This window comes from Triturus cristatus, chromosome 2_1 (assembly GCF_964204655.1).
Source record: "Triturus cristatus chromosome 2_1, aTriCri1.1, whole genome shotgun sequence".
Classification (NCBI taxonomy): domain Eukaryota; kingdom Metazoa; phylum Chordata; class Amphibia; order Caudata; family Salamandridae; genus Triturus; species Triturus cristatus.
Genome location: NC_140581.1, coordinates 1,091,556,629 through 1,091,579,698, shown reverse-complemented (window position 1 = coordinate 1,091,579,698; position 23,070 = coordinate 1,091,556,629). Strand labels below are relative to the sequence as shown.

General features: G+C 46.0%; 1 protein-coding gene across 1 annotated transcript in view; it reads right to left on the bottom strand.

Annotated features, from left to right (window-relative positions):
• The window catches only part of LOC146866403 (serum albumin-like), a 315,538-nt gene that overhangs the window by 277,804 nt on the left and 14,664 nt on the right, over positions 1–23,070 (bottom strand). Inside the window, exons 2-3 of the mRNA XM_085636473.1 lie at positions 19,906–20,002; positions 3,453–3,585 (exon numbers count right to left, since the gene is read on the bottom strand). Of these exons, the coding sequence (XP_085492599.1) occupies positions 3,453–3,585; positions 19,906–20,002 (230 nt within the window). The remainder of the gene's footprint in view (positions 1–3,452; positions 3,586–19,905; positions 20,003–23,070) is intronic.

The following is a 23,070-nucleotide window of genomic DNA, read 5'->3' as shown; positions in this document are numbered from 1 at the left end:
GACACAGCCCAGCTTGATATCATGGTCCTGCAACATGGATTGGTGCATGCGGGTGAGGTCGCAGTATGCAAGGCCAGAGGTTGGCCTCAAAATTTTGAAAAGATTTGGGCCAAATGGCAGGATTTCCTGAAGGACGGGGAATGATAGATAAAATTGAAGGGACTAAAGATGCTTCATCTGGACAGGGAAATATTATAGGGTGACATACATCGGCTCAAGGGGCTTGTAAATAAGTCTTTTGATATCCTAAACACGATCATGATTCACAAAGGGCAACTTAGGCTTTTGTGTAAGTTTACAATTGTTTCCTATTCACAAAGGGATTTACGAGTAGTATCCTTACAATTCCAGAGTCTCCGAACATAAAAAGACCTCTTTTTATGTGCAGAGACTCCTCACTCACAAAGATACAACAATAAACGTACATAAAAGTGTAAGTCAACCTTTGTGAATCAGGCCCTGAGTAAAGAACGGTATGTGGCCTACATGTACCCGAGAGGGGGAAATAGTATTTGCAGCTGTAGATGTATCGAAACTACATATACAGGATGATGGTATGTGTCATGAAATGTATCATATTGACTTGTCAGCAAGGTGTAAAAAATATGTCTGATGTTATAATGGAGAATTAATCAAAAGATTTGGAAAAATAAGAGACACAACAGGACACCAGAATGCATGACTGAATTGCAAAACATGATACAGTTACAACAGGGCATATAGGGTAACAATAGTAGCATTTAAAACTTGGAGTAAGCAGGGTGACAAACAAGCATATAGTATGGGGTACAAAAACCATAACGAGTTTGTTCTAAAAGCAACATAATGTTTCTAGGATCGGCAGCTTGGAACGGAATTTGGAACTACGTGCAATGAGGGACCCGGTGCTATTCACATAAAAAACAAAAAAACAAGCCATGGCTCCTAATACAAGTGTAAGCCTCCTGGGGCCAGATGTATCAACATTACATTTTGCGAGTCTATAATAGCGATTTTTACCGATTCGCTATTTTAGACTCGCAAAATGTGATGTATGTAGGTTTCTGCTAATATTTTGCGATTCCTACATATTCCTCAATAGCGAGTCGCAAATTGCAATTCGCCATTAAGGAATGCCTTCACATTCATTCCTATGGGCCTAGAGGCCCATAGGAATGAATGGGAATTGCACATGCATTTTCAAGGGTGCAAGGATGCAAAAAGGACACTCTGTTGCACCACTGAAATATGCATGTGCGCCACATGGCACGAAGAAAAATTTAAAATTGTGCATTTTTCTAAGGATTTGATCCTTAAAGCAGGGTCACAAATTAAAAAGCAGTTCCTGCATTGCATTGCATTGCATTCACAGAATCGCAAATTGCAATTCTCTAAATGCATTCGCAAAATAGGCAATCGTAAAATTGCGATTCCCCATTTTGCAATTGCCTTTTGGGATGATACATTCTGAAAGGCTTTTTCCCGTTCGCAAACGTGCTGATTCTGAGAATTGTTATTCCGTTATTAGCTGGCGTCATGCCGGGATACTCTTTGGAGTAGCTGTGCGCGTAATAAATTGCAATCATCAGCATCAAACATTTTGGCCGCAAACAGTGGCCGATCACTCAGGCAGGGTGTCCTGCATCGAAAACAGACACATTTTGACATTAGCACTATAGAGACAAAATCATCTAAATAAGTGTTGGAAGACCTTAATAAGATTGAATGAGTAATAGAAGAATTAAAGACTTGTAACTTAATAGGAAACAGACCATGTAGCTTTAAAGACAGAGCGATAAATATAGTGTGAGAAGAGTTTCAGGATACTGAGTCCACCCTTGTGGTTGGAGTACAGTGAGCTGCAATGTAATGGTATGCAGCGGTGGTGAGATTAAACATGCAGGTGCAGATGCTTACAAAGGAGTATGTTCCACAGCAGAGATTTGAAAAGAAAGAGTTTTCCTAATTTCTAAAGAATTAATTCCAGATTCTATGAGCATTGCCAGAGAAGGATATGTGAAGAGAGTGCTTATACGTCGCATGGACCGAATTCTTGTGATTTTGCTGCATATGGTGTGGGTCCCTCCAGGTATGGCTAGCTTAGGGAAGAAATGTCTGGGAGATTGGAGGTGTAGACCACAGCTGACTAGGAGTGGTGCACATCGAGAAGGAGGCTTTGAGGTTTGTCAGATGCAGGGAGGATGGAGTCCACATTCCTGGGGTCTGATTCACAAAGGTGACTTTTGAATAATTTACACTTTTGCATAAGTTTACTACTTTTTGGTAGTTCACAAACTCTCAGGGTACATTTACTCCAAAAGTGTAACTTATACTCTGATTATTTTTTTTTTGGTTGAAAAGGAAGTTTATTAATATAGTATAAAACACCATAATAAATACAGAAAGAGGAAATACAATTCCACTCTGATTTTTGAATAGCTAAATTGTAAACTTACCCAAAGTTTAAATTGCTCAAACCTTTGTGAATGAGGCCTTGAGTTTTTATAAGAATCCTGGCAGCAGCAGTAACAGCAGCTCTACATGGGAAGAGTCATTTTTAGGTCCCTATTAAATGTTAGGTGCTAACTCTTACCTCCACATTGGTTTCCCATTGACGAAATGTCAACGTTACTAAAACAATTTGTTGTTAATCAGATCTTAACCCAATCGCCTCTATTCCTCAACCCTCTATCCACCTTCAAATCAAATCTGATTTATTTTGGCTTCCCTTTACATCTTTTCTGTCATCATCACCATAATCTCTTTCCTCTTTTCTTCTTTCCCTCCCTCTCTTTCTTTCCTTCTCTCCTCTCTCTGTTCTTTTGTTTTCTCCCTCTTTTTCCCTTTTTTTTTGTTGATAAAAAATTAACCTACTAGTTATGGATTTTACTCATTCTCATTATTTCCTCAGGTTCTTTATGTACTCCTATATTATAAATAATTCTTGCTTTCGCCTCTTGTTTTTAGCAACATTATTATCCCTATTCATAATGTATATTACCTTTTTACATCTATTACTTGCTCAATGTATTACACTACCTTGTATTTGCTTGCATGCTTATACCTATAATCTTATTGGCTTAATTTGCACTTGTTATTCTATGCTTTCTTATTTCTAATAAAAATTATTTAACTTAAAAAAAAATCAGATCTTAACCCGTTTTTCAGGTTAGTGCAAACAACACATCTGGCAGTGTTATTGATTGTTCTTTAAGGTGTATGCTTAATTCACCAGGCAGTTGTACTGATTTATATTTTGTATATTTTTTAAACTACATAGCACACTAAAAATTGGTGCATTTTGTGCAGCTTGGAAAGTTCCATACAAGGTATCATGAAGGGTTATCTAATCTACTGGGGGCCTGGTTTGTAAGTAGTATGCTCTGGTTCAAGTGGAAAATATGTTTCTGAGCAGCTATGTAATTGACACTGAAATCGGACAGAACGTCATAAAAAATAACATATTTGCATACCACTGTTTGTCCACATTCCCCTCTCAATACTCCTTTAGCACAAATCTCTGCAAGTTCTGTTACATATTTAACCCTTTCTGCTTGCTCTTCAAAGGGGCACAGCTGGAGATTCTGGGAAAATATGATCATGGCTCTGAAAAACCAAAAAAAGCATTGATTAGAAACAAATTAAACACTGTAGAAGATCAATTTGAAAATGCGCCGAACGGACACATGTATTTGCACGCGCCGCCCATTTGGCCCAGGAACATGAACCATGTTGTGAAGTTGCTGTACATGATGATTCTTTAACACCTGTTGTCAGAGGGACACACTTACCAGTAAACCCATTTTTTGAATTACTAGGGCTGTTGGTAAGAGGTCAGATGTGTGCTCGGTTTGGATTGGTAGTTAATATTTACAAGGTTTGGTTGGAGTTTGTTTTGTCACATTTAAAAAAAAGTGTGTTTGAGGCAGGTCTTTGTTGGAAAAGAATTTTTGGGAAAGCGGTTGATCTTTTCTAAAAAAAAAAAAATATCAGTAAAAAGTAAAAAATAAAAATGACAACGAGCGAAATGCCATGTGAATATGGAGACATACTCCTTATGGCAACTACATTTTGCGTATTGTGTAATATTTTTATCTATTTACTTACATTTTTCATTAGTTTCTAGAACAAGGTTCAACCTTGAAACCACAAACACTTTATAAAGTTTGGAGAGAATATTTTTGAAATTCAAAATGTTGTCAAAATTAAGTGGTTGCTCAATTATAAACAATGTGGTGAATCATAATGGATGGAAAGGCTACACATTTGACAACAGTTGATTATTATATCTTCCATGGGTCATATTTAATTCCTTCAATCACTTATTGAAGTGTTTCTCTTCATGATTGTGTAAGACCTGTTAGCTTTTTAAAAGGGCATATTATAAGTACATATTATCTCTTTATGCTGATAGAAAATGCACTATCAAATACACCCCAAGTAGATTAATCTGCCATTAACCAGTCTTGAAGGTGTTTAAAAATCCCACATACACTACAGAAACAAACAAAAAAGTGATAAAAATAAACCTTGAATAATCAGCCGCTGGGAATCACTCGGGCTGCATTTCACACCATCATTTTTGTCCGCTTTTCCATCCTTGACAGAGACTAGCCATATGCAAATCAGTCCATTTCCCCAAGTGATCACAAGTGGCAGAGATTAATTTAATCACGTTGTGGTTTGATGGAGTAGAAGCCCTAAGTGCGACAGGTATAACCAGACTTGTATCCCATTCTCACTGTGCCACAGGACCGTAGCCTGGACCATAGTCAGGAATATATTTCATGAGGGACATGGCTCTCAACTATGGCAAACATTAAAGCTGTGCACTGTAGGTGCATTCTTTCCCAAATACTGGTTGTACTACTAAATATCGACCCATAGAATATCATGATAAAAGAATATCAAGGATAGAATATCGAAAGTAAAGTACATATAAGGAAGTATAGATTTACAATTCCCACCTCCACCTATGTACCATCAACTTTCCACAATCTTACTTTAAACTCTATCAATTAGATAGGATTTAAATAAGAAGGGAGTAATGTTGTAAATTTGACTGACTCACAACTTTATGCATTTTCTAAAATGTTCAGGCTTTGTGAAATTCAAAGCTTGTGAAGTTTTTTCTTTTTTTTCTTATAGATTGTCTCAACTCAGAACCCTGTCTTCACCACTTCTTATCTGAGGTGGTGGATGCCCAGCCCCTACACTCAGCATTTTGTTGCTGGAAGATATTCTACCAGGGACATTCTGCATCAGAAAATCAACACACCTAGAAGGCCCGAAGAGATAAAACCTGCCTCACATAATGTTAGGAAAATTCATCTGCTTTGTAAAGTGTGGAGTTTCCTAACTCTGCCCAGCTTTATAAGTGAAATTTTAATGTAGTTCATTTTGGAAAATTAGTGGCAACCACAGTGTTTTAAACATTTTAGGGCTGCAACAATGGTGAAAACTAAATAGAATTTAAATGTAATTTTACAGGGAAAGTTGGGAAGGTCCCACAATGAATTTCACTATAAGGTTGTGACAAAGAGAATAGCTCAATTACTTTTGATCAATAACAACAGTCAAAACTGCATGGACTTGAACCAGGCTTCCACATTGGCATACACCCCTCGCAGTTGCAGGCTGGTTGTGCAAAATGTGTTGTACAAAAGAAGACCTTTATCGTACATCGACCAGCAAGACAGGTATGCATGGTAAATGATAGGTAAATGTGTGAGCCTGGAATGGGTCCATTGAGGCCTGTGTCCTGGCTGAAGACATTAACTACATCTCCACTTAGAGGAGCCATAGATGGACAGGCAAAAATCCTGCCTCTAAGGCATTGCTTTTATCATCCCATACCTGAGGAACTTTCTGAGATACAAGGCAGCAGCCATAGTGTATAAATATTTGGGACCTGCAGTTGTGGGCTACAAGTTGTAGGTAAACGCGTCAGTGCCCCACAAACGGGCAAAGAAAATTGCCACACAAAAATGTAGTAAACGCTATACAAATATTGCAATAAAACACTATATTTATTATTTGTACATTGACAATATTTGTTTTCATCCTATTAAAATCATTGTTTCTATCCCACTTTAGAATTACAAAACAAAATGTGCTTCATTTGTGCTTTCATAATTTCTGATATGTTTTAAAATATTCCCACCTCTCATTTACAAGCATTTAATGTTTTTCTGTATTAGAAGCAAATTGACATCCTAAATTCTTTTTCAGATAATTCACTTTACAAAATCCTCTCACTTTGCAGTCATAGAAAGAAAAGTAAACAACATCACCATGTTAAACTAATAAGTCACAATTTGTCAGAAGACCTTATGAACTCCAGCATAGCTATTAAGGGGACTCTTCAGCACCCCTGACCCTCCCCCCGCATTTTCTTTGTTATATAAACTGAGTTTTTAATAAATACTGTGATTGCTGCCTTGATCAGTTGTGTATGTGTGGGGGGGCAAAGATTAATATGGACTGGCCTGGCCCTCACATACTCCCCCATGATTACGGCCCAGCCTAAACTATTTCTCACTGGTGATGGCCGAAATTGGTCTGAGGCAGCTTGTGCTCCTTTCTGGAGTGGACCTGTCCTGGAAATTCAGATTGGAGCTGGACCAAGAATGATTTGCATGTGGCTGCTCCCTGTCTATAGCAACATAATGGGCAAAAAAGGGATGTTATGAAATGCTTCCCAAGTGTCCATCAGTGACTGAGATTGATTAAATTATTTATTCTATAATTGTTTTGTTTTTTTGCTACTATCTATTACTATGTTACATTACATGTGTGCAGCATGCTTGTGCCTAGATCAACATATTGGCACTATAGATCGGACTGAAGAGAAAACTAGTACAATCTAACAGAGGGCAAAAATAGTAACTATGGTAAAAGCCTGGTATTGATTGCTCCCCTACACATAGAGTGGTCATCAATTATTCTAATGTCTAAAGGCAGGTGATTACAGAGAACGACAGCCAGACTGTAAAAGGCCCTCAAATGTACACTTTTAAGTTTAGGAACACAACAATGTTGTTCTGAAATCGATTTTATTGATCGCATAGGGATGTATCATTGGAATGAATTGCTCTCTAATGGCATCAGACCTGACGTGTATTGTATGGAGATTTAAACTCGAGTCTCATGGAAAGGGGGAACCAGTGCAGCAAATGCATGATTTGTGATTGTTTCAAGCCTCTGTGTTAACGTACATAAACCTGCTTGTAGGTTTTTGAATCTCTCGAACTTTAGCAAACAGAGCGACAAGCAGCCTCAGAAAATAATCTACCCTTTTTCCTAGATTTAAAAAAAGAAAAACAATCTTCCACACTACAGGTTACTCCCTCACAAATCTGACGGATACCCTGTCTGATCTATTTCAAATGCCATTGGCTATAATGCACTTGTTATGTGGCGGATGGGATACCTGTCATATTTGTGAAGGAGTAACCTGTCCACCAAACTCTAAATCAGACTCTAAGTTTTGTAAATCAAAAACATTAGTATGAGCGGCTAATAAACACCCTTATAACTTATAGTGGGTTCCAGGGCATCCCCTTGATTTTCCTCAAATTATACCTTTAAATTAGGCTAATGAAGTAACTCAAACGTCCATCCCAATACTAATGGGAGACACACACTGAACCTGTGTCTATTTTACAGTACTTGTGGTGGTCCCACACTCTTCCCTGACCACAATCAAGGCCAATATCTATGCCTTAACCCAGCAGATCTCCTTAAAAAAGGAAGTTTCATCATATCTCACCTGTGCTGAAGGAAACCTCATTGGCCCATCCAAACCAATACAATGTAAAAAATGCTGTTTGGCTTTTCAAGGCTTTACACTTAGGTATCCTTTTACTTGCCATGGCTACTCGCAATTTCCAGAGGTCAGAGAGGACCTCGGGGAATATAATTATTCCCCCTTTCACACATTCCCAATCTGAACACCTGACGGGCCTCAAAGCAGTTTAAAGGAATGAAATGAGATCATCTTATTGAGATGAATGAAAGAAATCACATTATTGAAAATTGATCAGTATTTCACTGCTAAATTAAGGCTGAAAGGGAAATGAAAGATGCAAAGATTATATCTCCCAGAATGCAATGGTGCTTCACTGAAGGCAGCCTTAGTAAAACAAACACACCAGTGAAACGTGCTGTGCTGATTTTGTGAGTGTTGCCACAATCCATGTTTTTGTGTAGGAAGCTCGAGGTAGTGAAGCATTCTTGTCTAATTCTGAGGAAGGCACGGACTGGACCCCCTTGACCAACACATAAATTAGCACACATGCAGATTTAAAACAGCCTATCTCCTCCTTTTGCATGAATACAAAGTGTCGGTAGCAGCTGCTTAGATGTATTAGCAAAGAGTACTTTGCAGACATGCACCACCTGGTGCTTTACTCCTGGAAAGACCAAAGGTTCAATGTAATAAACGAATGTGAAATTTACGCCCATAAACTTCCATTCACATTTTAAGTACATTTCCAATTTTAGGGCAATCACAGAGTTTGCAAAGGTTATACATGGGAACAAAATAGTATTCCTGGAAAGCTTCTATGAATTTCTGTTTGATAAAAAGCTCCTAGCTCTGCTACCTTTCCATGTCATAAATGTACATTACGTAAACGTATGCATGTGAAAATATCCCACCCGAGAGCATATGCATGTTAAAACATCTTCTGCTCCACTGGGAAACTATTTTCCCACATTGCGAAAAGTCTTCCTCTACCCTCCCAACAATTATGTATATGTCCTCTTCCAAGAAACTTGGACAGGACTTACTCTGAACAGTTTTAGGATGGTAATAGACCATAGCAAATTATGTGATACACTCCAAATGTATTCAAACTTTCCAGGGCAATCCCAGTCTAATGCCAGTTTTCCTCCTTTCAGTGAATATTTTGTCACATAATGAAGCATATGTGAGTATACCTTTTGACAAGTGAGAAACCACACTTTGTGAACTACAAACATGTCCTTACGGGCAATGTATGTGGAATGCACTAATATGTGTAAATTAATAAGTGAATTGGATTGCATGTTCTAAATGAATGACCACCTCCCCACTTCAAGAGGATGACAAGGGGCTACCCAAGAGAGGGTTGTGTGTCAAAATATTGAGGACAGAAAGATCATTCTACAAAAATATTGTGCCATAAATGTTGAGACACAAAGTAGTGTGAAGAAAAATATTTTTAGGTACGCATAAATTTAGAATTCTTAATTCCACATCTATGTACCTTGAATATTTATATGGCATCAAATAACATAAATGAGAAGATAAGAATAGCAAGGATAGTAAACCTAAAATAACCCACCCTTCAAAATATTTTTGCAGTTAATAATTTAGCAGCAATATCTTTGTAGGATGATATTCCAAGTAGGCTGACATTAATCTGGATTTGGCAATCTAGGAAGAGGCAAGAATTGCAGTATTTGAACCAAATTGTAACAGTCTAATTTTCAGTCACAATTAGATGTATGTATGTGTATGGATGCATGGGGTAGATCAGTTGGGATAACCTAGCTAAAAGGCAACAGAGCACTGTACAGTGGCAAAGACCAGCATAACGTCAATGAGTAATAGGAGAGGTAACTGGTTTGTGGACTGTTAATGCATCATGATGTAGTGTGGCTTCAACTCTTTCCTAAATTTGAGCAGTACTAGGGCTGTCCTGATGACACAGGGATGTTGTTTCAGATTGTTAGAGTCGGGGATCTCTGGTTGGCGCAAGGTTGCCCTTGTGTCAAGCAGGAACCCTCTCCTCTACGTCAGGGCGCAGGATAACCCCTCGTGAATGACCCTTGCTCACCCTCTAGGTGCGTGGCGTGAGCAGCCAAGGCGATTCCTCAGGCGTTGTTGGTTAAGCACTTACAATCACACACACAGTAAATACATCAATCCCCCCAGAAACGGACACCAGCCTTGGATATGTAGAACAATACGCTTCTTTATGTAAAAATAGGTATATATATCTGAGCAGACTTATCACAAGACCAATAACGTTTTCGCTAGGCCACCAGGTTGTAAAGCAGGCAAATGTTCTTTGTTCGTAGCTTCAAATAGATACTTTGCGGTCTCTTGCAATTGTTACTTGTGGTTCCAGTACTTACAGCGATCGATTCCTGCGAACGGGGAAATAAGGCGTTGCAGGCCCCGAGCCCGATACTGGAACTTCTTTCGTGATGTGGAGAGTCGGCACAGGTCGGTGCGACTCTCAGCTTGGGAAGTGTTCCTGGGTCCTCAATCAGCAGGTGTGGGCAAGTAGGCAGGCGCGGCCAGCGACCCTTTAGCACGGCGGTGCCGGAGGGTCTCCACAGCGGGGGCGGCGCGGCCTGAGATGTCCGGGGATAGCGAAGCGGGGTCGCAGGGCACGGTCAGTGCAGCTGGATGACCCGGCGTAGATCACAGTCGTCGGACGGTTTCCGGCGGGAGGGGTGATAGCGCGGTCAGCGCGCTCCAGTAGCAGGCGGTGACAGGGATGCAGGCGACCTGGCCCGGGGACAGAGAGCGGCTCTGGACGGAGCGGGGCTCTCACGGGTTTGAGGCAGGCAAGCTTCTGAGTGTCACGGCCCTAGGAGGGGCGATGAGGGGCGCAGTCTCTTTCCAGCGGGATGCACACACGGCTCGAATTTGAGGACGAGCAAAAGCACAGAGAACCCACTGGTCCTGGGGTTCAGTTCAGGGGGCAAGCTCAGATCAAGCCCTTGGAGAATGTTCAAGCACAAAGTAGCAAAGTCTTTTCAGTAAGTCTCTTCCTCTCCTTTCTCAGCAAGGCAAGCAGCAGGCCAGCTCCTCCAGCGTCTTCTTCTCCTTCTAGTCGGGCAGAGGTTCTTTGTGGTAAATAGGATTCTGATTTCTTAGGAGCCAGGCTCCTACTTTTATACCATGATTCTTTTGTTCTTTAGCACCATGGGGCCTGGGCCTGGCTCAGTCCAGTTCTGGAGCACTTTGTTATGGTGACTCTGCTCTTTCCTTTCAGCAGCAGGGCAGAGACATCAGCCGCTCCACAGGGGGCGGCGCCGGCTTTGTGGTGGCAGAGCACAGGTCTATTCAAGAGTCAAGGTGTACTCCTCCCACCCATCCAGGTGCCACCTCTCTACCCACCACATGGCAGCCAACCTGTCTCTGGGGATTCCCCAACCCTGCTCCTTACTGTTGCTAGGCAGAACACACACACACAGCAGAGGCGGACTGAGATGGTCAGGTCAGTAAATACTAACTTTCTAAAAGTAGTATTTACAAACCCAGGATATTAAAATAAACTTGGCTACAAGAAGTATTTTATTATTCTGAGTTCAGGCATACTAAACTTGACATTCTACCATGCTCTATGAGTCCACTGGGGTCACAGCGTGTAGCGACTCCAGCAGCCCATTCTGGCCTATGGAGAGCAGGTAGCCTTCAATAGTGAAAAACGAAAAGGGCTGTAATTCACTACTAAGACATGCCACACACATCAGGGCATGTCCTACCTTATGCCTACAATGCACCCTGCCCGTGGGCCTACCAGAGGGGTGGCTAATATGTAGGTAAGGGAAGGTTTAGGGACTGGCAAGTGGGGGCACTTGCGCAGTCAGCGCGACAGTCCCGGACTGCACGCAGGGTCTGCGGTGGCAGACCCTAGACACATTTTACAAAGCCGCTTTCTGTGGGTGGCGCAACCAGCGCTGCAAGCCCACCAGCAGCATTGGCATTCACAAGCCCTGGCACCCCTGGTGCACTTTACTGGGGACTGACAGTGAATCCAATAAACCAATCAGGGACATCAATTACAGGTACACTTTACTTAGGGAGCACTTGCACTGTGGCACGGATTAGCCGTGGCGCAGTGCCCTGAGCGGACAACACCAGCAAAACAATCGAGGCACACCATCAAAAAGTGGAAGGGAAACTCACGCCAAGGTGCCAGGTCTAACACGTGTCCCCTCCAGCTGAAATGTGGGGAGAACTACCCTTGCCCAGGGGGTTCCTCGTCACTAAGGCGGAAATACCTGGACAGATCGGCAGCGTTGGCGTGATCTGTACCAGGACGGTGTTCCACCGTAAAGTCCATACCCTGTAGGGAGATGGACCACCTCAACAGCTTCGGGTTCTCACCCCTCATTTGCATCAACCATCTGAGGGGCCTGTGGTCCGTCTGAACCCGGAAGTGAGACCCAAACAAGTAGGGTCTTAGCTTCTTCAGCGCCCAGACCACAGCAAATGCTTCTCGCTCAATTGCACTCCACCTACTTTCCCGTGGAAGTAACCTCCTACTGATGAAGGCTACGGGTTGGTCCCAGCCCTCCTCAGTCATCTGTGAGAGAACAGCCCCTACACCATGCTCTGAAGCGTCTGTCTGCACTAGGAATTCCTTGGAGAAGTCAGGGGCCAAGAGCACGGGCGCCGTGCACATGGCAGTCTTCAGGGTGTCGAAAGCTTTCTGACAGGTGTCAGTCCAAATCACGTTCCTGGGCTGCTTCTTGGAAGTCAGCTCTGTCAAGGGGGCAACAATCGTTCCATAGCCCTTGACAAACCTCCTGTAGTACCCAGTGAGCCCCAGGAAGGCCCTCACTGCGGTCTGCGTCTTGGGGGGTTCCCAAGCCAGGATGGTCTCAATTTTGGGTTGCAAGGGTGCCACCTTGCCACTCCCCACTTGGTGTCCCAAGTACACCACGGAACCCTGCCCGATCTGGCACTTGCTTGCCTTCATCATGAGGCCTGCTCGGCGCAGAGCCATCAACACTTCCCAGAGGTGGCGCAGGTGTTCGGGCCAGGTGGCACTGAACACTGCGATGTCATCCAGGTAGGCGGCACTGAACGCATCCAGCCCAACCAGTACCTGGTTGACCAACCTCTGAAAGGTGGCAGGGGCATTCTTCATTCCAAATGGCATGACTCGGAACTGGAAGTGCCCATCTGGAGTAGAGAATGCTGACCTCTCTTTGGCCCCATCGGTCAAGGCGATCTGCCAGTACCCAGACGTTAAATCAAACGTGCTGAGGAACCGGGCAGCCCCCAGCCGATCAATGAGCTCATCAGCTCTGGGGATGGGGTGCGCGTCAGTCTTCGTTACTGAATTGAGTCCTCTGTAGTCCACACAGAACCGGAGTTCAGGTGTGGCTCCCGGCGCAGCAGCTTTGGGGACCAAGACCACGGGGCTGGACCAAGGACTGCTGGAGGACTCAACCACCCCTAGCGCAAGCATTTTGGAGACCTCCTCCTTAATGCAAGCTCTGACCCTGTCAGTTACCCTGTAAGCCTTGTGCTTCACAGGTAAGCTGTCTCCTGTGTCCACATCATGGACGCACCAATCTGTGACACCAGGAACCAGGGAGAACCTATCGGGAAACTGCCCCAGCAAGTGGCGGCAATCTTCCTGTTGTTCGGGCGTCAGGGTGGGTGAGAGGTTAACTCCATCCACTGACCCATCTTTCTCAGAGGCTACTAAGAGGTCAGGAAGAGGCTCGGTCTCCTCTTCCATTCCATCATCAGTGGCCAGCAGCATGCCCACTTCGGTCCTCTCTAAGTGGGGCTTAAGGCGGTTAACATGTAGGACCCTCAAAGGGTTCCTGGGAGACTGCATGTCCACCAAGTAGGTGATAGGACTTTTGCGCTCCACAACCTCAAATGGACCTGTCCACTTATCCTGAAGTGCACAAGGCTCCACTGGGGCCAAGACCCACACCTTTTGTCCAGGTTGAAGCTCTACCAGAGTGGCATTCCGGTCGTACCACCGCTTCATCTCCTCCTGGCTGGCTTCCAGATTTGCCTCAGCAAGTTGCCTGAAACGCCGAGTCTGGTTTCGGAAGGCCAGCATGTATACATTCTGGGGAGGTTTCCTGGGAGATTGCTCCCAGCCTTCCTTTACCAAACTCAGAGGTCCTCTTACCGGGTGACCATACAGAAGCTCAAAGGGGCTGAACCCTAGAGACTTTTGTGGCACCTCTCGGTAAGCGAAGAGCAGGCATGGCAAGAGGACGTCCCACTTACGCCTCATTGGACCGTCCAGGCCCATGATCATGCCTTTGAGGGTTCGGTTGAATCTCTCAACCAACCCATTTCCTTGGGGGTGGTAAGGAGTGGTGAACTTGTACGTTATCCCACACTCCTTCCACAGGGATTTCATATATGTGGATATGAAATTGGTCCCCCTGTCGCTCACCACCTCTAGAGGGAATCCCACTCGGGAGAAAATTCCCATCAGTGCTCGTCCCACCACGGGGGCCGTCACTGTCCTCAGAGGGATGGCTTCAGGGTACCGGGTGGCATGGTCCACCAAGACCAGGATGAACCTGTTGCCCAGGGCTGTCTTGGGGTCCAGAGGCCCCACAATGTCAATACCCACTCGCTGGAAGGGCGTACCGACCACGGGGAAGGGCTGCAGAGGAGCCTTGTGCTTCCCTCCGCTCTTACCACTTGCCTGGCAAGTCTGACAGGTTCTGCAGTAGGAATCGGAATTCTTGTGCATTTGGGGCCAGTAAAAGTGGGTGACAAGCCTGTCATAGGTCTTGTCCATCCCCAAATGTCCTGCTAAAGGCACATCATGAGCCAGCCCCAGTAGGAAGGTTCTGAACTTCTGGGGTACCACCAGCACACGGGCTGACCCAGGTTCAGCAGCCTTAGGCTCGGAATACAGGAGGTCACTCTCCCAGTACACGTAATGTGTTTTGGCCTGAACACCATTGGCCTGGTCTGCAGCCTGTTGCCGCATACCCACGAGAGAAGGGCATTCTTTCTGCTCCCTGCAGAATTCCTCCCTGGAGGGACCTCCTTCTTGCTGCCAATGGGTCAGCTCAGGCAGGTCTCCCAGTTCGGCAATCTGTTCCCCGGTAGGCTCCAGAGCATCCCCCTCCGGGTCTGCTTCCTCCTGGGCCGTGGGAACTTCGGGGGCCGGCTTCCCGCGCCTTCTCCCTAAGGCCGGTTCCTGGACCTCTCCCTCAGGCTCCAGGACCCTCTCAACACCCCTACTGGCTGCCATGGACCGGGTGGTCACGCACGCCCAGTCGGGTAGACCCACCATCCTCAGATGCGTGGTCTTCTCCACCTTTTCCCAAGGGGAGCTCTCCAGGTCGTTCCCTAGCAGACAGTCTACAGGCATGTCAGTTCTCACAGCGACTTGTAGAGTACCATAGACCTCCCCCCACTCAAAGGGAACTTGAGCCATTGGACAACGGCTCTCTATGTTGTCAGCATTGACAACCCTACAGTAGGCATTGGGTACAATCTGCTCTTGAGACACCAGGTGTTGCCTCACCGAGGTCACGCTGGCTCCTGTATCTCTAAGAGCCTCAACCTTCTTTCCATTGATGGTCACTACTTGCCCATATTTCTTAGTGTTAGAGGGCAGGTAGGTTACAGGGACCATCTCACTGTCTCCTAGCGAGACTAGGGTCATCTGCCCGGGACCCCCACCCTCCTGGACTGCTACCTCCTCCCCAAAATTAACATTAGCTACTTGCCGGAGTGGAGCACCAGTGGGTGCGGTCTTACCAAACAGGCGACACTTAGGATCAGAGGCAATGTGACCCGGGTCACCACACCTATAACAATTGAAGGGCCCCTTTGGAACAGGTCTACCTGTCGGGGCCCCGTTCTGCTGCGGGGGTGGGGGAGGCTGAGAAACCTTCTGCTGGTTCCCTTGGGAATTACTTTGGGGGCCTTTTTGGAACCCCTTCTGTTTACCCTTGTCCCCCCCACTCTTCTGCTGGGGACCCTGCCCACCTTTGGCGGAGTCTCCCACTTGACCCTTGTGGACCCTGGTGCTGAGCCAGCGGTCCGCCTCCTCAGCAAGCTTCCTCGGGTTGGACAGCTTGCTATCAATCAGGTGCTGGCGTAGCTCAGGAAAACATTGACTGGACAAGTGCTCCCATGCAATTAAATCAAGCAGCCCTTGATAATCATTCACTTTGCTACCCTTCACCCAACCATCCAGTGCTCTGCAGAAAAAAGTTACATACTCCACATACGTACTCTCAGGGATCTTCTTAGTCTCCCTGAACCTCTGTCTATATAGCTCAGGAGTTAACCCATACCTGGTCATTAAAGCTTCCTTCATATGGGGGTATGAGGTCTGGACTTCTGGGGGCAAATCTAACAGTGTGTCACGCCCTTCAGCAAGGAACCTTCCCCACAACCCCGCTCCCCAGTCTTTCTCAGGGACCCGGTGTGAAGACATGGCCACCTCATAGGCTCTAAACCACTGCCCTATGTCATCCTTTCTAAAATACTCCTTTACTACATCTTTGGGGATGTACACCTTGGACTCTACCTGCACCGGTGGAGTGCTGCCACCAGAAGGAGCGGTGTCCAAACTTTTCGCCTTCAGCTCCAACTCCTTCAATCTTATATCATGATCCATTTGGAATTGTTGTGCCTCCAGGGCCAACTTCTGCTTTTCCATTTCCATTTGTCCTGCCAACTTTGCCATCTCCATTGTATGCGCCCTGTCTGCTGCCCTGTCTGCCAGCTCCTCTGGCGACCGGACTCTGCTGGGCTCCTCAAGGTTGTCGGGTGGAACGATGTCCCCCGCATTCCGTGGGTCTCGTGACTCCTTCCAGGCTCTCAACGCCTTGGTGTACTGGTTCTTCCTCTTGAATCCAGCATGGGGAACTCGGAATTTTACACTGTAGCCTTTCAATTGCTCCATCGTGTAGCCTTCCAGTCTCTCCCAATCCACCTCATCTATTCCAGAAATCACAGAGAGCGCTCTTCCAGCAGAGACTGAGCCAGGCATGGTTGCAGTAATGGCAGATGTCTCAACAAAGTTCAAAAATGAAAACCTGTGGCTGCGTTACTTGGTCTGCTCTCACTATCTGGTGATTAATAATTCACTGTATGCAAATTACAAATGCAAATCCGAAATCCCAGCCGCTGCCAACAATGTTAGAGTCGGGGATCTCTGGTTGGCGCAAGGTTGCCCTTGTGTCAAGCAGGAACCCTCTCCTCTACGTCAGGGCGCAGGATAACCCCTCATGAATGACCCTTGCTCACCCTCTAGGTGCGTGGTGTGAGCAGCCAAGGCGATTCCTCAGGCGTTGTTGGTTAAGCACTTACAATCACACACACAGTAAATACATCAATCCCCCCAGAAACGGACACCAGCCTTGGATATGTAGAAAAATACGCTTCTTTATGTAAAAATAGGTATATATATCTCAGCAGACTTATCACAAGACCAATAACGTTTTCGCTAGGCCACCAGGTTGTAAAGCAGGCAAATGTTCTTTGTTCGTAGCTTCAAATAGATACTTTGCGGTCTCTTGCAATTGTTACTTGTGGTTCCAGTACTTACAGCGATCGATTCCTGCGAACGGGGAAATAAGGCGTTGCAGGTCCCGAGCCCGATACTGGAACTTCTTTCGTGATGTGGAGAGTCGGCACAGGTCGGTGCGACTCTTAGCTTGGGAAGTGTTCCTGGGTCCTCAATCAGCAGGTGTGGGCAAGTAGGCAGGCGCGGCCAGCGACCCTTTAGCACGGCGGTGCCGGAGGGTCTCCACAGCGGGGGCGGCGCGGCCTGAGATGTCCGGGGATAGCGAAGCGGGGTCGCAGGGCACGGTCAGTGCAGCTGGATGACCCGGCGTAGATCACAGTCGTCGGACGGTTTCCGGCGGGAGGGGTGATAGCGCGGTCAGCGCGCTCCAGTAGCAGGCGGTGACAGGGATGCAGGCGACCTGGCCCGGGGACAGAGAGCAGCTCTGGACGGAGCGGGGCTCTCACGGGTTTGAGGCAGGCAAGCTTCTGAGTGTCACGGCCCTAGGAGGGGCGATGAGGGGCGCAGTCTCTTTCCAGCGGGATGCACACACGGCTCGAATTGGAGGACGAGCAAAAGCACAGAGAACCCACTGGTCCTGGGGTTCAGTTCAGGGGGCAAGCTCAGATCAAGCCCTTGGAGAATGTTCAAGCACAAAGTAGCAAAGTCTTTTCAGTAAGTCTCTTCCTCTCCTTTCTCAGCAAGGCAAGCAGCAGGCCAGCTCCTCCAGCGTCTTCTTCTCCTTCTAGTCGGGCAGAGGTTCTTTGTGGTAAACAGGATTCTGATTTCTTAGGAGCCAGGCTCCTACTTTTATACCATGATTCTTTTGTTCTTTAGCGCCAGGGGGCCTGGGCCTGGCTCAGTCCAGTTCTGGAGCACTTTGTTATGGTGACTCTGCTCTTTCCTTTCAGCAGCAGGGCAGAGACATCAGCCGCTCCACAGGGGGCGGCGCCGGCTTTGTGGTGGCAGAGAACAGGTCTATTCAAGAGTCAAGGTGTACTCCTCCCACCCATCCAGGTGTCACCTCTCTACCCACCACCTGGCAGCCAACCTGTCTCTGGGGATTCCCCAACCCTGCTCCTTACTGTTGCTAGGCAGAACACACACACACAGCAGAGGCGGACTGAGATGGTCAGGTCAGTAAATACTAACTTTCTAAAAGTAGTATTTACAAACCCAGGATATTAAAATAAACTTGGCTACAAGAAGTATTTTATTATTCTGAGTTCAGGCATACTAAACTTGACATTCTACCATGCTCTATGAGTCCACTGGGGTCACAGCGTGTAGCGACTCCAGCAGCCCATTCTGGCCTATGGAGAGCAGGTAGCCTTCAATAGTGAAAAACGAAAAGGGCTGTAATTCACTACTAAGACATGCCACACACATCAGGGCATGTCCTACCTTATGCCTACAATGCACCCTGCCCGTGGGCCTACCAGAGGGGTGGCTAATATGTAGGTAAGGGAAGGTTTAGGGACTGGCAAGTGGGGGCACTTGCGCAGTCAGCGCGACAGTCTCAGACTGCACGCAGGGTCTGCGGTGGCAGACCCTAGACACATTTTACAAAGCCGCTTTCTGTGGGTGGCGCAACCAGCGCTGCAAGCCCACCAGCAGCATTGGCATTCACAAGCCCTGGCACCCCTGGTGCACTTTACTGGGGACTGACAGTGAATCCAATAAACCAATCAGGGACATCAATTACAGGTACACTTTACTTAGGGAGCACTTGCACTGTGGCACGGATTAGCCGTGGCGCAGTGCCCTGAGCGGAGAACACCAGCAAAACAATCGAGGCACACCATCAAAAAGTGGAAGGGAAACTCACGCCAAGGTGCCAGGTCTAACACAGATGCTAGGTGCATAGATAGAAAAGACTTACTGCCTTGGTTTCTTTTTCTTTTTTACACTTCTTAGTTTGAAGTCTGATGGTATTCGGGCTGCGGTGTGCCAAGAACCTCTGGAGATGGTGAGCTTGTCTGCAAGACAAGTGGAGGTGCTGGTCATGGTGGCTTAGTAAAGGATTCAGCTGGAGATCCATCCGGATGGGGGTGATGTGATTATATTTGTTGAGGCTATAGATGAGACATGTGGTGGCATGTTTGATGCCTTTAAGTAGTGCCACTGTGGAGTGTGAGGGGCTATGGAGTAGGAAATTACAAACATCCAGCTCAAGAGTTCAAGTGTTTGCACAGCAGTTCTGGAATCATTTTCTGGAAGAAACGGTTTCATTTTCTTTAAATGAGTGAGCTGTTGTCATTCTGACTTTGTCTTTTTGCTAATTTGTTACACGAGGATTCTGTTGGTGTCCAGAGTGAATTAAAGTGACTGGGAATTCAGTGAAAGTTAGAATTTTACTAAATGATTAGTATTTGTAGCTCCCTATTTGATGTCTACTTTGAATAGGTCAGAGGAAATATGTCAGTGGTGTGCACGGTATAAAAAGTCAGTTGAGAATCTGCTATTCATATAATCTCAATGATTTTCAAATCTGTCACGATACCCTTCCATCTGGCCGATATGAATCAGTGATGTCATTTGGTGTTAAAATCTCTCTTCCCTTGTTTGCTGGCATAGTGAACTGGATGAACACAGACAAAAGCACACAGCAGAAAACCAAAAAGCAAATGCACATTAAAAAAAAAACATTGACCAATCTGTGACAATGGATGAAGCTTACACATATCTGAAATTTTCTCCCAGTTCGGTGTAGACGTTTCCAAGTAACATTGAAAGATCCAGGTCAGTAGGATGTTCCTCATTTTGCCCATTATGATCTGTGAAAATAGGATGTATTTGACAGTCAGTTAATCAATATATTCTCAATGCATCAATATTTCCCAATGGCCTTTCATTCCTTGTAGACAAGGTAGCATGAATATCATCGCATTCTGTTTGTATAATTGACATTCACGTATCATATGTGATCTGTAGCTTTGCCTGGCCTGCCCCCTGAAACTGCACCCAGATTTTCCCCTAAAGCTTCACCTACCTGTCAATCCCCAACCTCTCACCTATGACACCCTGTCTGTCCAACTTTTCTCCTCTGACACCCAGCCTCCTTCGTGTAGCTGCAAGACATCCTCCAGACTCAGAATGCAGAGAGCTGCAGACCTGAGAATACCACAACTGCTTAGTTTCAGGGCCTGCAGCCCAAACCTCATGTCATCCACTGGAGCTCCTCTATGCATATGAAGACATCAACACATTTCAGGAGGAAAGGACTGTGGAGGTTTAGTGACAAATCACCAATGTAACCAATCCGGGGCCTTTTTACAAAATGTTTTTGGGGTACATCCAGCGGCACTTTGGTATTACAAATGTGGCAGGAAATGCGTGGTTGGACCCTTCAGTGATACACATTGCTCCGGCGCACATAACACCAGTGCTATTCAAATGGATGTTCCCTCATTTGCATGAGGGTGTGACCTCATACTATTGAGTGAACCACTTTGCCTCTGCGTAAATGTGGTATTATAGATGTGGGTACAAAGCCAAAGAGTCAAAAAACAAATTTGAGAGGCACCCTTTAAACACAAAGGGAACTGGGTTAAAGTAACCAGCAACAAAGTATTGTTCCCTATGTTGGGTTTTTTTCCGTCGCCAAGGTGCAGAGCAGGATGCCTTATTGCAGAGGCTGCCCCTGAAGGGGGCCTCACGGGCCGGCGCCATAACAACCGCTGGGGGGCTGAAAAATCTGATTTGGGCCACATTGGCATGCCCAGAACAAAGGAGGGGGCTCGCCACCACACTTCACCCCCTCCCCAAGTGATGGCGCAAAAGGGCACATGGATGACCTGACCAATGGCAGGACCAGGTAATGTTTCGAACTTCCAATAGGGAAGCCCCCACCCAGAAAATGAGGGCTATGGGGGGGGTTATAGGGGCACCACTTGCCCAGCATAGGTTACTTGTTTCTGTGCAAGGGGCTGGGGAGCAGTGCACACAGCAGTTTTTGAGACCCATCCACCCACATCTAAGCTACAGCATTGTCGCAGGGCTGTACGGAAGCTAGACGGATGAGAAGGGGTACATTGGTTGGTTATGGAGGCACACCGGCTGGGCGGCATGTAGGAGGAGGGCCACTCACTTGAGGATGCCTTACGGCACGGTGAGTAGGCCGGAAAAGGGGGGATCCTAAATTCTGGCTCCCCCTTAGACCTCGGTCCTGCCTGTCTTTTAGCTTGTGGGGTGAAGGCTATCGCCCCACTAGTGCATCAGTTGTTTAATACGTCCCTGACTTCAGCTAAGGTGCCATGGGTTTGTAAACAATCTAAAATCTTACCGCTGCTGAAAAAACCACAGGCAGATCCATTATGATCCAATATACTATCGAACCATCTCCCTTCTCCCAACCCTGGCAAAAGTACTTGAAAAACATGTTAATCATCAGATCTCCGCACATTTAGAAAGCTGTAATCTGTTGCATGCAAGTCAATCTGGCTTCCGACTCGACTATAGTACTGAGTCAGCGCTGGTAGAAGTACTTGATTCCATCTGCCTTTGTACTGACAGAGGTGACAGAGTGCTGCTGATGTTACTCAATCACTCAGCAGCATTGAACACCATATCTCACTTCATCCTCCCAGCTCATATACAAGCTATGGGGATCACTGGGTCGGCATGGCAGTGCCTTGTCTCTTTTTTGGAACACAGAGGTCTGGTGCAGCCTTTTTCCCGCCACCTCCTGCAAGCTTAATGTTGGAATGCCACAGGGCTCAGCCCGAAGCTATTTTATATCTACCTTTCTCCCTTGGCCCCCTTGGTGGAACTCCGTGGTGCAAAAATAGTGTCATATGCAAATGACACCCAACTCCTTTCTACTGGGGGGGAGGATGAGGCCTTCCCTTGTGAGAAAATCCATGAGTACCTGAAAGCAACATTTAGTTGGTTATCGAATACCCAACTCAAATTTAATGAGGGTAAGACCAAGCTCCCTTTCTTTGGCCCGGAGGCCAAGACATCTTGGGACACTTTCTGGCCGAAGGATGCCCCCCTCCTCTCCTAACAAACCAAGCGGTAAAAAACCTGGGCTTTAAATTCGATGATCAACTATCATTCCACACTCAAATTAACTCTGTGGTGTGTTCGGGCTTTGTCCTCCTTCATGTGCTTAGGAAATGTTTTTCTTTCCTGTCTTTCAGGCTAAACAACAGGTGACCCAGGCCTTGATTACCTCATGACTGGACTATGGAAATAGCCTATAAGCAGGGTGGCCCAAATACCTGATGGACTGGCTGAAGTTATTTCAGAATGCAGCAGCACATACCATCTTTGGGCTCCCATGCCACTCACGTCTTCAGCCTCCTTCATAGCGTACACTAGCTTTAAGTTAGAAAGAGTATCACTTTTAAAATATTGCTTTTAACCCAGAAAGCACTTTACAGTACAGGTCCTGGGTATTTGCAACATAAAATCAAGCCCTACACTCCCCAGAGAAACCTTTGCTCCAGAAATCTTTGTCTGGCTATAGCCCCTCGGATTAAGAAGGCGAGGGCGGGGGGCAGATCGTTCTCATTTCTGGGCCGCTCTCTCTGGAATGAGCTGCCACTGACACAAAGACTCTTAAGACATGGCTCTTTTCCTCAGCTTAGGCTCTCCTTTTTTCCTGCCTGCAGACAGCTCCTCTGCTATAGAGCCAGGACATTCCTCGGAGTAGCAGCTGCGCTTTATAAATCGCCATACATACATTTTTTTATTTTTTATTTCTTTATTGTGGTTTTAAGGTTCACGGCACATAGTAAAACAGTACTATTTTACAAACAATTCCGAATAAGAAGCCTCACAGTCTCTGTCCAGCAGCAGTTAGTCCAATTAGGCTTGCCTTTGAAGTATGTATCGAACC